We start from the raw sequence: 15,549 nt of genomic DNA, 5'->3' as shown, positions 1-15,549 counted from the left end.
AAATGACATGTATATTGATTAGGGAATCTTAGTTACAAGAGTAACTTTGCTATAACAAAAAGGGGTTGAACTACAAATTAAGAGGATTCATTATTCCTAACTACCTTTATCATTTTATTCACAAATTGTCTATTTCCTTAATTTATTTTTAATTGCTTATATTAGTTCTCTTATTTAGTTTGTAAATTTTTCATTAATTAAATCATCTCAATTTGTTGATTATTGCAATATTTACTTAAACAATTCCCGAGAAGACGATAAACATTATTATCATTATATTACTTGCTAGCAATTGTGTACACTTGCACAACATAAGAAAATATTGGAACAATTTACATCTTAATTATTAAGGATATATGTTCTATGACTTTAATAACTAGTCTAATGACTTATAACAAGGATTTTCAACAAGAATAATAATTATTACATACTAAAAAATCATACACAATAATGCGGCACACTATTTTATAGTATGAAATAGCTAAACGATGAACAATTTTATTGAACATTGTTTTATGGGCTACCAACAAAACATGAGAGTTACAACATTTATTTATCCGACTTAAGATTAAAGAAAGAAAAAAAACTCAACATCATTGCCGTAAAGATAATTTTGGCATACTACACAACGTTAAAGACCACAAGGACTATTACTTATTATGCTGCTCATAGTAGGTCTCTAATGCTTGTTCCTTTGGAGAAGCTTTTGGAACCAATAGGCAGACATCTTTGGGTACCTTTTGAGGGTGTGGAAATCAACATAGACAATGCCAAACCTTGAAGTGTAACCTAATCTCCACTCGAAGTTGTCAAGCAATGACCATGCAAAGTAGCCAACCACATTAGCTCCTTCATCAACTGCTTTCTTCATTTGAGTCAAGTAGTTTTTGTAGAATTTGATCCTTGTTGTGTCATGTAAACCTTGAGCCATTGTCACATTGCCCGGGTCATCCATGCCTGAGAATTTTAACACCAAGAATGTGAAATTGATACTTTAATTTTTCTCTAAAAGACATAAGTGGATATTGTTAAGTATCCCACATAGAAAGTGTGTGGGAACATTATACCATATATAAGAGGATGTGTGACTCCACTCATCATCACTTAGTTTTGATATGAGACCTAATGTTTTAGCATATCGTTTCTTTTATTTTTAAAATTTTCTATTTTACTGTTTAAACTTCTAGTCCATTGTCTGTTCTAACATAGTATCTGAGCCACTTGTGATCGAGCAGCTCAAGATTGGTGAGCAAAAATAGCCACCATCTTAAGGGGATGTTAGAGTATCCCACTTGTGATCGAGCATTCTACTATCTATTCTAACAAATATGAAGTGGTCCAACAGTGTTTTTCATTTCCCAACAGAGAACAAGAAAGTTATTGAGGTTAATTACCATTTTCAGATAGTATCACAGTTGGGTTTCCATAGCGCTCTTTTATGTATGTTAAACAGTTGTACAATCCCCAAGGAACTTGGTAAAGCCAACTAGAATATGCCTGCAAATTTCAGCAAATTGTATCAAACAACATAATTTTTTGAATCACAGTTATGTGAAAGCAATGTGTGATTGGATTGAAACTTACTCTAGGACCAATTGGCACTCTATTCTTCTTGTCTGCAAGTTTCATTAGAAAAAGGTCACTAAACATCTGTATAAAGTAATTTTACATGCTATTTATTATAGGGTTTATACATTTTTGGACCCTCTGTTTTGTCTCATTACCTGTTTGGACCTTGTGTTTTGACAAATTACTTTTTGGACCTTATGTTTTGTAAAATGATTAAAATAGAACCCTAAACCCAATTTTGGTCAACGTTTTCTTGACTAAAATCATAAATAATTTATCAAACTAATAATTCAGAACAAAAATAAAATCATTCTGCTTAAAAACTGTGTTGTTATATTCAATTTTTTCTTCATCAAAATTGAGTTTAAGGTTCTATTTAAACTATTTTACAAAACATAGGGTCCAAACAAATAATGAAACAAAATACAGGGCCCAAAAAAGATATAAACTTGTAATATAAAAGCTAATAAGACAAAGAAAAAAGAAACTTACATGCAAATCCTGCATTCCAGTCCTGCTGGTACCCCAAGACCTTTGGTTTTGTTTGGTGAGGATCATAAATATAGTATGCAGTGTATTGATTGATGCCCACAAAATCCATTGAGCCCTTCACCATCTTAATCTCATCTTTTGTGAACTTTGGTAGCCTTTTGCCTACTATTTCTTGCATTGTTTTTGGGTACTCACCATACACAATGGGATGAATGAACCTAACACAAGTCAAGTCAATACAATCAAACAATTCCAGATTGAAATACTTGTGATGAACTAAGTCACTACATTAAAATAGTAAACAATTTTTACCATCCAACATGAAAATCGCGCGCTCTCTGAGCTGCATAGTTATCAGCCTTTGATCTCGTAAGAGGCTCGTACCAAACAAAATCCAACAAAATTCCAATCTTTCCCTTTTGTTTTTGCTGAAAATGCAAACATTCTTCAAGTTAAGACTACCTCAGAAGATTCTCATTTGTGTTTAATTGGCAAGAAAGCTAAACACTGTAAAAATGGTTATCTCACTTGGTATTTTTCGCGGTATCTCTGAACTGCGGCTGCATGAGATAAGATCAAATGGTGGGCCGCGATATAAGGTTCGGTTGCTGAGTTCCCAGCCGTGCAGTTCCCATATGCCTCGGAGCACCTTCCTGGGGCAAAGAATCCATTGTCATATCCAAGAGCAGCCACAACTCTGGGCTCGTTGAATGTCATCCAGTTCTTGACTCTGTCTCCAAATGTCTTGAAACAAAAGTCTGCATAGTCAGCAAAATCTTTTCTGCAAAATAGTTGTGAAGCACAATAGTCAAATTCCAGTCTCTAATAGGTCAATTTAGAGATACCTTTGCATTAAAATATGCAACAAAAACCATAAGTTAATAGATTGAGAATTGTTAAGGGGCACCACTGGTGCCCAACACCACAAGTAGGTGGCATACTGCTATTGGTGTAATCTAATATCGGATCCCACTTATTTGAATTTAATAAGTATTATGAGGTATTGCTAACCAATCATGGGGTGGCACCTCATGTGGTGTTGGGCACCTTAAGGTACCAAATAACAACACTCTGATAGATTATAAGTAGTTTTTCAAGGTACTTACACTACTTGGTCATTTAATAAACCCAAGTACTTCTTCTCTAGTGCCTCAGGAAGATCATAATGGTAAAGATTTGCATATGGAGTAATGCCTGTAGAATAACACAAAGTCATTATAAAAATGATAAATATATTTTTTTATCTGTACATTACTTCTCTATTTTTATTTTCTTTCTATAATATGACACCAAAAATTATACTATAGATTTCCCAAGTGAAGAGAAGAAACTACCTTGTTTGAGCAAGTAGTTGATCAGTCTGTTATAGTATGCAACTCCCTTCCAGTTTACTTTTCCAGTACCCTCTGAATTGAGAATTTATTCATAAAAAAAATTCGTTGAAAATTGAAAGCTTAGTATAATAATTAGTGTCATAATATAAAATAACTTTTCATAAAGGAAATTGGGAATGTGAGTGTTATAAATAAAGTCCCACATTGGTAAAAAAACATGAAAAACACAATGCTTATAAAGGGTGACTCCACTCAAAATTATTTAGTTTTAAGTTGGAACAAATTCTATTCCCAAAAAAGTTTTTTTTTCTGATTTTTTTAAAGATTAAATATAATAAAATTCTTCTAAATTTCTGTACTAAATTATCGAATATATATTATTATTATTATTATTACCTGGAAAAATGCGTGACCACGAAATTGAAAATCGGTAAGCGTCAAAATTGAGTTTTTTCATGATATCAATATCCTCCTGCAAAAAAATAAAAAATAAATAACAAAATTTCAATTTACAAACTTTTACTACCACACAATCAATGATGGTCTAAATTCAATAAAATACAAAAACATTCCTCTAAATTCAAATTTGCAATTAACTTTTTTTTTTAATTTAAGATTTCCTACGACTACATCCACGGTTAATTTTCAAGTCGTGATAATAAATTCAAATAGTGATAAAAGAAGTTTTTAAAAAAAATCTAAAGTGGCTTCAATTTTCTTTTATTAAAAAGAGTACAGCTAAGGGGCACTAGTGGTGCCCAACATCATAAGTAGGTAGTGTATCGCTATTAGTGCAATTTAATATCAGGTCTCACATATTTGAACTTAATAAGTATTTTGGGATATCACTAACTAATTATGAAGTATTACCTCGTGTGGTGTTAGACACCTTAAGGTGTCAAATAGCAACACTCTATTAAAAAAGAGTATTAAACCACTTTTATACTACTTATTAAATTATTATAAATATGATACAATTTTAAACTCACTTACATGTAAAATATCATCTTATGTGATGTTAGGCACTTTTTCGGATAACTTGTGATATTTATCTAAGAACACACAACAACCCTCAAATCACACTTTGATTTGCTAGAATGAATGAATTATAGAGGTAAATGAGGCAAGGTGGGGTGGGGAGCCATCCCTATTGCCACACCAAATATGCCCCCCCATGCCTGTTCCCATTCCCACTTAAATAGAGTTGGGGTCCATCGAGTACTTATTTAAAAAAAAAAATTAATAAGCAATATTTATCTTATATAAAATTCTACTATTAAAATATATATTTTTATACATATGTTATATATTTTTAAGAATATTTATATTAAAATTAAAATATAAACAAGATGAATTTATGTTTCTAGTCCCCAATTAAGAACTCACATACCTGTCTTGTTAAGGGTACTCATATCCGCATGTACTAGGGATGAGCAAGATCCAAACTAATCTAATTACACTTAACTAATCCAATTATAATTGGATTTGAATAATTAGATTTTAATTGAATTAGATTGGATGACGGATGACACTATCAAAATCCAATTAAAATCTGATCTAATCCAATCCAATTACATATAATATATATAAAAAATATTTAATTATTTGTATTTCTTTAAATATATTTAAAAATATTTTTATATTTCTTTTAATACATTATTATTGGCTAACTAATAGTCTTCCCTTATACATTTCCACACATAATTAAAGAAGAAAACACTAAAAATATGCATCAATTCTCTTCATTCTCTCTCATTTTCAATACTGCTTCAACTTTTTAGTTATATTAAACATGTAATGTTGATAATTTTATGTAGTTTGAACCTAAATAACTGGTGTTGTTAAATTTTTAAGTGATTTTTTTGGTATAGTTTTAAGTTAATATTAAAAATCAAGTTCCAACTCAGTTTCAAGAAGAAAAAAAATCAAGTTCCAACTCGAAATCTAATTAAAAAACCGAACCAATCCAATAACTAATTTTGATGCTTAATTGGATTAGGTTGTATGATAATCTTCAAAATCCAACATTTAATTGAATTAGATTTGATTAGTACAAATATATTGAATTAGATCGGATGACTACTCCTAACGAGTACCCTATCCATGGGTCAACCTTTTGTACAAAGAAAGTAATTGCAAAGGCCCTACCAATTAACCTTTTGTACTAGCCGAATAACATTTCATTACTAATGTTAACGAGACTCGTATAAGAATTTAATTTAATGCCAAGACACTCACATAAGGACAAAATCCAATTAAGATAAAAGTACCAATAATTGACCCATGAAACATCTTTTCTTTGTTGCATTAATTATTATTTATATTTATATATATCATTTGTATGGTTCCAGTTTTTCTTCTTCTTTTTCTTTTTCTCAACATTATTTGTCGAAAATGTTATATTTTCAGTTCTACTAACACTAACTCCTAAAAAAGGGTGAATTTTTTTTCTTGTTAAAATCCTAAAAATGGAAATAATAATTTAAAAATGATGACCCATCTTTGTAAATTTTATATCTTTTTGTTCGAAAGATAAAAACTGGAGACAGAGAAAATGAATATATATATATATATGAAAGGTCCTTTGTGACTTGTGTATTTCATGGTTCGAAAATAGTTTTTGACGCGATTTCTTTTATGATTGTGTTTATTATAATTATTTAGAGTATCCTGTAAATTTTCATAAAATTCTGAATAATTTATAGTATCAAAAACTAGGTTCAAACAGACTGTTTTCCACGCGTATAAAAAAAAATTAATCACACGTACAGCAACCTGTTTGAACTTAAATTTCGGCTCTGTAAATTATTCAGAATTTTCTGAAAATTTGCAGAATGTTTTAAATAACTACAATAAACATAATCATAAAAACAAATCGCGCCGAATACTATTCACGAGCCGGAACATAAAAAAAAAATATGCACCATAACAATAGCCTATATATATATATATTTACGGTTAAAAAATCATTTTTTCGTCTCTTTAAACCTTCCCAATAATTCATCAAAAAATCCAACAAAATAAAGAGAAGAGACTTACTTTGTAACGGTGGTATTGGTCCACTGAAACCTCTCCAGTACCATTATTTGCAACAATTCCTGTTCCCATTTTCCAAAAAATAATTAATAATAATAATTAATAAAATATGGGTTGGTTAAATTTTTCAGTAAAATTAAAAAAAAAAAATTAGTGACCTGGATTTTTAATGAAGACATCCCAAATGCTGGGCCCACGGCCATCTTTATGGGCCATGCCTTCGACCTGGTAAGCCGACGTCGCCGTTCCGAACACAAACCCCTTCGGAAACTGGGCTCTGCTAAGCCCACCACTTTCAGAAAATGTGGCCGCGTCCTCACTGAGCTCCACTGCACCAGCATCGTACCTGATTACAAACTGAGCTACACTCAGTAGCAGAATAAGCCATGGTGGAATTCTCATCTTTAGAGCTCCCAAAGAGAAAACACTAAGCTATAGACACAGCTAGAAAAGCCCTTAAAATAATAGTCGGTGGTTTTATAGACAATTTTTTAAATTTTAATTTTCATTTTTGGGATAAAATTAAAATCTAAAAAGTTTATTTATTTATTTTTTAAGTCAGTAAGTCACAGCTACATGATTGATCATGTCCCATCTGATGTTACCTCTTTTGGATTTTTCAGTCTTTTCATCTTATAAAGCAGAAATTTTGATTTTTAAGAATCAAGGATTTAATTTTATAAATCTTAAAACTGAAAATACGTGAGCTAACAAAATAAATATTAAAAATAAAACAATAGTATCACATTTCAAATGGTGCCGCAAATATTACATGTTATATCCAATTACTAAATTCAAAAGTTTTGTCAAATGGTGCTCGATATAGTTGCTTGTATATTTGCACCGAAATACTTAATTTATTATTATTGTAGCACTTAGATACATAAGTTATTTCTATAGTGACAAAAATATCTTTCATTTATGTTTTGATGCAATTTAGTATAATTGTCAATTCTCACTGTTCGATTGTGACATGTAAGCGAAAGTACTCAATTAAATGGATATTTGCAGTGAAAATACTCAATTAAAGGGATATTTGTGGCGAAAGTATCAAATTTAAGAGATATTTACGGCGAAAGTACTCAAGATATAAGTAAATTTCACATCATGGTGGCAGGCTTAACAGCGAAACAAACAGCTGCATTAATCTGCACAAAAACATACACGGAAGGTACTTTCACCGCCAAAAAAATAATTTAGGTACTTAAGTGTTACAAACACAATAAAATTTAGGTGTTTTCGCTGCAAATATCCCATTGGAAAAATTGGGCAATTCTAACGGGGCCAGGGTGGGGTTGGGGTCAGGGTCCGAGGCGCAAGCCTCACGGGGTCTTATGTTCTTAAATTAAAATGATTTTCTTGGTGTGAGTAAGAACTAATACAATAACACAATTTAATTTAATTAATAAGTCAAAAAAATATTTTAGAAAATATGTAAACATGTTAATGAATAAAATTTTATTTTAGTAATTTTAAGTAATATAATATATATTTTTGAATTCATTATTTAAATTATTTTTACATTTTTTATTAATTAAATATAATTTTATTTGACTTTTACAATTTTTTAATCAATCAAAATAAGGGTAAATACCATTTGGACTCTGTGTTTTGCAAAAGTTACCGAACGGACCATTTGTTTTGTTAAGTGATAATTTGTACCCTGTATTATATAAAATGGAACAAAATAGTACCTTATACCCAATTTTGATTAAAAAAAAATTCAAATATAATATTTCATTCTTAGCTCCTCGATCACTTTCTCCGCTACTTCTCTGAACTCATCGCATCACTAACGACCCAAGAATTGATCTTATAATTGAAAATATTTTGACCAAAATTAGGTATAAGGTACTCTTTTGTTCTATTTTGCAAAATGCAGGGTCTAAATTGTCATTTAAAAAAAATACAAGGGTTGATCGGTAACTTTTACAAAACACAGGGTCTAAAATAGTATTTACCCTTAAAATAATGGGTGTTTTGACTAAATGACCTATTTTTTTATGTTTATTTTGCACTCCAACCCACTTTCAAAACTTCTTTAGTAAATAACCTCCATTTTACCTTTATTGAAAAAAAATATTAATAAATAATAAAAAAAAAGTTTAGTTTTAAAAAAGAAAATATTTATTATTTATGCTACAAATATTAAAATTAGATATTTAAGCACAACCATTACATAAACGTATGTATTTATACTGCTAATATCCCTAATTATAAAATTTGGTATTTTGTCTATTAACGGAAAAGAGTAACGGTTGCAACAAACAAACAATATTAGCTATTTTTGCCGTCAAAAAAAATAAATTAGATATTTAAGTACAACAAAAACATGAACTTATGTATTTATGCGGTAAATATCCCAGAGATAAATTGCACTATTCAACACCCCATAATCTATCTCTCATCTAATTCACTATACCAAAGGGTAAACAAAAATAAAGTAAATAAGGATGATAATACCTATTACCCATTCTCATTTCCTAATCACACAAGTAAACACACTACAAAACAAAACTTATCTATCATTGCAACTCATGACTCATGAAGCAAAAAAAGACATTTTTGTGTACATAACAAAAGTCCAATACCAGGGACCATGTCCTCTTTCAAGCCATCTAAAATTGACTTTCAAACACTTGCAAAAATGGCCCCAAATCCACTAAAATTTATAATAAAACAATTTATATTTATATGTTTGTCTCTTCATTTTTTGGGGTCATTTTATGCACGCCATTTGTGTAGATAGTTACTGCATCTCTTTATTTCTGGCTTTTCTTACAGTTTGTACGTTTTTTGGATACATTTTTAAGCATGCTTGTCCAGTCTTTTTTCAAGGGTTGAAAAGGCATGTATCTATCTTTTTGTTTGTTTTTCTTTCTTGTTGATTTCAGTACAAAAATTAACATTTTAACAACCATATAAATTAGAGTAATGATATGTGTATCCAAAATATACACTCAAATATTACACACAGTAATGTGACAATTTTGTCTAACCAATCACATTTATTAAAGCTATCACTCACTGTTTTAAAAAACAGTAACACGTCATTGTGTGTAATATTTGAATGTATATTTTAGCTGTAAGTATTATTACTCTATAAATTAACTTAAAATATCGAGTAGTATCCAAAACCCCAAGATCCACTAGACAACTTGTGCAAATAGTAGGGTCATGGCTAAATTGGCTAGTCTACATATATGTACCCACAATTCCCTAATTTCAATGCAATAGATCAGACATTTGCATGCCTAATAATTTTGGCTAGTCTACACACGTGGTGTGGACCATGGACTCTTTTGTTCATATGGATTCATTCAAAAAAAAAATAAAAGAGATTAAAGAAAATATAAATTTAGCATAAACCTTTGTAACAAGATTTTAGTGGTTGATTCATTATTTTTTATTTCGCATAAAAACAAAAAGAAATTTCCATAGCCATGACTTCTATTGAATTCTTTCTTTGTCGGCTTAAAATCGACATAAAAAGAGTATATCATTAATGAACAATAGACGTGATAGGTTATACAGCAGATGCGGTATATCTCTATTACCTCAGTTGTTAATCAACATGATAGGGTTATTACGTTGACTAACTGAGTTCAATAAAAAGAAAGTGATTGTTAGTTCTCGAACTTAAACCTACTCGAAGACTAAGTCTAATTATGTGACATTCAATAAGAAAGTCATACAAGAAGGTCAATTTATCAACCATTAACTTGTTAATGACACGTAAAATTATATATAATCATAAACCTTTTTTTCTCTTTTTTTATAATTTTTTATTCTTGCACTTTTTGTATATTGTTGTTTCCCATTAGATTATGTTTATTTACACACTTCATATATTGTGTATGATTTTTTTTTCATTCTAGCTTTGTTATGAATAAGAAAGAGAATTGGGGCATGGTGCTTCAATGAAGAATGCAAAAGAAATTTTATTTCATAAATCTCAGTGATACTTTCCCAATGTTTTATGTATCACATTACATCACATCTCAATGAAGAGAGACAATGCCAAACTTATTAATTGTTCCAAGTCAAGTACACTAGTTTCTTTGGAGAAATTTTTGGAACCAATAAGCAGACATCTTTGGGTACCTCTTGAGGTTGTGGAAATCAACATAGACAATGCCAAACCTTGAAGTGTAACCTAATCTCCACTCGAAGTTGTCAAGCAATGACCATGCAAAGTAGCCAATCACATTGACTCCTTCATCAACTGCCTTCTTCAATTGAGCCAAGTAGGTTTTGTAGTAGTTGATTCTTGTGGTGTCGTGTAATCCATGGGGGAGTGTCACATTACCCGGATCATCCATTCCTAATAGGTTGAATATTAAGAGATTGTTAGATTGAGAAAATTTTGATACATTTCTTTAAATATATAGACTTCAGATGTAATGTCGTTCTTTAGTATAGAATGATATTGGTGTCGGAATGCACTACATTCGTACCCTATATATATTTATAGGAGAATTCTCTTATAGAAGCTTCACTTTAAGCCCCTACCGATGAGACTCTCAGTGTTCTTGACCAGTGAACAGTTTTCGGCGTGATTTTTTTTATGACCGTGTATATTGTAGTTATTTAGAGCATCCTACAAATTTTCAAAAAATTCCGAATAGTTTACAGTACCAAGAACTAAGTTCAAATATGTTGTTGCACGTGTGACTAATTTTTTTTATGCGCGTGGAAAGCAACATGTTTGAACCTAGTTTTTTGTATTGTAAACTATTCAAAATTCTCTGAAAATTTGCAGGATACTCTAAACATTTACAATATAAACGGTCATAAAAAAAATCGCGCTGAAAATTTTTCATGGATTGAGAACACTGAGAGTCTCACCGGTAGGGCTTAAAGTGAAACCCCTATAGAAGTATTGTCCTATATTTATATATACGAGTGTTTGGTTTTTAAATATCATTGCACTTGACACTCTATCACGAAGACTACTTTGCAAGAAATTATCAAAATAACATAATGTAAGCAAATTTATTGAGACATACCATTTTCTGACAAGATCACAGTTGGGTTTCCATAATGGTCTTTTATGTATGTTAAGCATTTATACAAACCCCATGGAACTTGGTAAAGCCAATAAGAATTTGCCTGCAAAGATCAACCAATTGTGTTAAGAGAACATAACTTTTGAAGTTATGAGTACATAAAATTTGTGTGATTGAATTGTAACTTACTCTAGGACCAATAGGCACTCCATTCTTCTCAACTGAAAGGTTCATAAAAAAGAAAGGTATAATTCATTAATTTAGATATTATTATATTTGTATTGAGTAATATAGTGTTATATTTTTGGTAGATCAATAGGAAAAAAAGTAGGAAAACTCACAAGCATATCCTACATTCCAGTCTTGCTGGTACCCCAAAACCTTTGATTTTGGTTGATGAGGATCATAGATATAGTATGCAGTGTATTGGTTGATGCCCACAAAATCCATTGAGCCCTTCACCATCTTAATCTCTTCTTCTGTGAACTTTGGTAGCCTTTTGCCTACTATATTTTGCATTGTTTTTGGATACTCACCATACACTATGGGATGAATGAACCTAACACACAAGTGACATGTCTTATATTTTAAAATGTATTTCAATTCAAATTCAATAGTGGGTGATGAACCAACATTATAAATATATGTGGTCCTAGATTCTTAAATAAATAATAATTCTTATTCATTATCGATATCTAAAAAGAATTTGAAGTATTTGGAAACCCTAAGTGAAAATAGTGAGAGTGAGATTTAGTTGTTTGTCAATGGCTAGAAGTAATTTTCTTTAGTGTCTCCATATTTTTTTTTTGCATTTTAGATCGTACAATTTCTTACAAACAACTCCCTAAAATGTAGTTCTCGATCGGAAAAGAACCAATAGAAAAAATAAAGAATCAGAATTGATCGATAATCTAAAGAAGTCGAAAAGAAGATTTTACCATCCCACATGAAAGTCTCTGGCTCTTTGTGCTGCATAGTTATCAGCTTTCGATCTAGTAAGAGGCTCGTACCATGAAAAGTCTAGCAGAATTCCAATTCTTCCCTTTTGTTCTGGCTGAAAATGGGAAAAGAAAAAAAAGGATCGTTAGTTTAATTAAAGATTATTAAGTTATGAAATTAGTTTGCGAATTGAAATAAACTTCGATTAGGGTTTGATTTTACTTGATACTTTTGGCGATATCTTTGAACTGCAGCTGCATGAGATAAGATTAAGTTGTGTGCAGCAATATAAGGCTCAGTAGCTGAATCCCCAGCTGTGCAGTTGCCAAATGCCTTGGAGCACCTTCCTGGGGCATGGAGACCATTATCATACCCAAGTGCAGCCACAACCCTAGGCTCATTGAATGTCATCCAGTTCTTCACTCTGTCTCCAAATGTCTTGAAACAAAAGTCTGCATAGTCAGCAAAATCTTCTCTGCAAAATGTAGTGATAATAGTCAATGAAATTTGTTCCAAAAATATGCCAAGTATTATAGGTCCTTTGTGTTTTGTTTTAATGCTAGTTTAGATTCTCGGTTTTAAATAATTACAAACCGAATTGTGTGTTTTGTAAATCGGTAAAAAATAGTACCCTCAGCTCAACCGTTCGAATTCATCCTACGAACTCGGCCCGTTACATAAAACCAACAATGAGAATCCATAACATTTTGAGTTTATTGTCGACTAAATTTAAGTTATAATTGTTTGAAACTGAAGTGCATGATAAGAAAAATGAGGTTCTATCTCAAAATTAATTGGTGATGAGTGAAGTAACCGTACTCTTATAAATTGTTAAATATACCCATATACTTTTCATGTGGGATATTTTCTCTAAGAATAAAAACAGAAGCACCCAAAATAGTATAAATTTGTGTTAATTTTAACCCAAATGACTATAAGTGTGTTATACTTACATAACTTTCTCACTTAGCCATCCCAAGTACTTTTCCTCAAGTGCCTCAGGAAGATCATAGTGATAAAGATTTGCATATGGTGTAATGCCTGCATATATATATATATATATAATAAGTATATAAACATAATTTTATCTTTTCTGAATTGGGAAGCTTCAAAAAATTATTATTATCTACAATTGTTGCTTAGTGAAACAAACTTACCTGATTTAAGCAAGTAATTAATCAACCTATTGTAGTATGCAACTCCTTTCCAATTAACTTTTCCAGTGCCATCTGCATGGAAATTTAATTAAGATTATATAAAATATTTATTAAATTAAAAAATTAAGAATATTATTTAATTAAGTGGATTTTTACCTGGGAAAATTCTGGACCATGAAATTGAAAATCTATAGGCATCGAAGTTTAGCTTTTTCATGATATCAATGTCTTCCTGAAACACCACACAAAATATAATATATGTTGTCATCAGATAAAAATATATAAGGGAATTACCCGGTGCACCCTCAAAAAGGGTCACACCGATGCACCCTTATGTTTTTGGGCCGGGAAGTATTTTCGCCGTTTTTTTTTTTTATGAACGTGTACATTGTAGTTATTTAGAGCATCCTGCAAATTTTCAGAAAATTCCGAATAATTTATAGTTACGAAAACTAATTTCAAAACAGGTTATTGCACACATGACTAATTTTTTTTATACACGTGGAAACTAGCATGTTTGAATCTTATTTTCAGCATGGTAAATTATTTAGAATTTTCTGAAAATTTGTAGAATGCTCTAAATAACTACAATATACATAATCATAAAAAAAATTTGCCAAAAATATTTCCCAAGTAAAAAACACCAAAGGATGCATTGATACACCTATTTTAGGAAGTGCACCGAAGAACCCTCCAATATTATTATTTATTGATATCAATGTTTAGCTTTTTAAAAAAAATAAATAGCATATACTATTTATAAGATATAATAACTAATTTTATTTACTATTTTCTGTCCTTATTGGATACTTCTACTATATTTATTGCAAATATGATCTCTTCATTTCTTCATTATTCCCTTTTTTTTTTTTTTAAAAAAAAAACCTACATTAACTTCTTATATTAAGATATAATCCAAAAATAAATACATAAATAAAATCCGATGTTATATATAATTTTTTTTAATATAAAAATTTCATGTTACCAAGTTAATAATTACTGTATTATGCATATACAATTTCAAAATTGGTCCTGCTTAATAACCATTAGTTTCAACTAACTGTAAAAATTAGCAATTTACCCTACAAATACAAAAAAACAAAAAAATTTGAAAAATAAAAAATAATAAAAAGGACAAGAACAAATTACTCTGAAACGGTGATACTGGTCTACTGCCACGTCTGCCGTGCCATTATTTGCAATAATCCCTGCTCACAATTTCAAATTAATAAAATAGAATATTTGTTTGGATCTTTAATTTTAAAAAAAATTCTTAATTTGAGGTTTTGTCTTTAAATTTTACAGAGATCCTACAATTTGAACTAATTTACAAAAATATAAAGTTAAAAAAAAAAAAAGGTCCAAACAAATATTTTATAAAAATAAGAGGGTCTAAATGATATTATCACTAATAATAATGAGGGTTTTTCGGTAAAATAATATATTTTTTAATGTCATTTTTTATTTAATTTAGTTTTAATAAATTTTTAAAAAATAATCTCCCATATAGACAGCAACTTTAAATAGCTGCTCAAAAAATTTAAATAAATAATTGAATTTTAAATAGAGTATATTTTACAAAAAATTATCGAGAGGGCAAATCACTTAAAAAAATTCTCTAATAATAAAAATTAAAAAAAGTTAATTAAAAATAAAATAAAAACCTGCACTGACCGGGAGTTTTGACGAAGACATCCCAAATGCTGGGCCCACGGCCATCTTTATGGGCCATGCCTTCGACCTGGTAAGCCGACGTCGCCGTTCCGAACACAAACCCCTTCGGAAACTGGGCTCTGCTAGGCCCATTAGTGTCTAATTTCACGGCCTCAGGCCCAGGGAATGTTGCGGCGTCTTCACTGAGCTCCACTGCACCAGCACCGTAGCTGATTAAAAACTGAGCTATGCTCAGTAGGAGGAGGATCGGCAATGGTGGAATTCTCATCTTTAGAAAAGAAAGAAAAAAGAAAAAAGAAAAAAAGTGAGAAGAGTGAGCTATTGATATGTGGGTGAGTG

At 30.5% G+C, this 15,549-nt stretch overlaps 2 protein-coding genes across 2 annotated transcripts; both read right to left on the bottom strand.

Moving 5' to 3' along the window:
- Positions 1 to 478: 478 nt before the first annotated feature.
- LOC133831628 (beta-glucosidase 44-like) lies at positions 479 to 6,887 on the bottom strand. The gene is made up of 11 exons (XM_062261998.1): positions 6,590 to 6,887; positions 6,435 to 6,493; positions 3,792 to 3,867; positions 3,396 to 3,467; positions 3,168 to 3,255; positions 2,590 to 2,842; positions 2,374 to 2,489; positions 2,062 to 2,279; positions 1,585 to 1,616; positions 1,395 to 1,497; positions 479 to 957 (listed from the first exon to the last, which is right to left on the bottom strand). The coding sequence occupies exons 1-11, from the start codon at positions 6,831 to 6,833 to the stop codon at positions 680 to 682; spliced, it is 1,539 nt and encodes a 512-aa protein (XP_062117982.1). The 5' UTR covers positions 6,834 to 6,887; the 3' UTR covers positions 479 to 679.
- A 3,460-nt stretch (positions 6,888 to 10,347) lies between these two features.
- LOC133831627 (beta-glucosidase 44-like) lies at positions 10,348 to 15,549 on the bottom strand. Its single transcript, XM_062261997.1, has 11 exons — positions 15,211 to 15,549; positions 14,686 to 14,744; positions 13,693 to 13,768; positions 13,537 to 13,608; positions 13,333 to 13,420; positions 12,602 to 12,854; positions 12,379 to 12,494; positions 11,782 to 11,999; positions 11,630 to 11,661; positions 11,441 to 11,543; positions 10,348 to 10,755 (listed from the first exon to the last, which is right to left on the bottom strand). The coding sequence occupies exons 1-11, from the start codon at positions 15,476 to 15,478 to the stop codon at positions 10,484 to 10,486; spliced, it is 1,557 nt and encodes a 518-aa protein (XP_062117981.1). The 5' UTR covers positions 15,479 to 15,549; the 3' UTR covers positions 10,348 to 10,483.

Source organism: Humulus lupulus, chromosome 4, assembly GCF_963169125.1.
Source record: "Humulus lupulus chromosome 4, drHumLupu1.1, whole genome shotgun sequence".
In the NCBI taxonomy this organism is placed as follows: Eukaryota; Viridiplantae; Streptophyta; class Magnoliopsida; order Rosales; family Cannabaceae; genus Humulus; species Humulus lupulus.
Note: the sequence above shows the minus strand (reverse complement) of the source record. Positions and strands in the feature narration are given on the sequence as shown.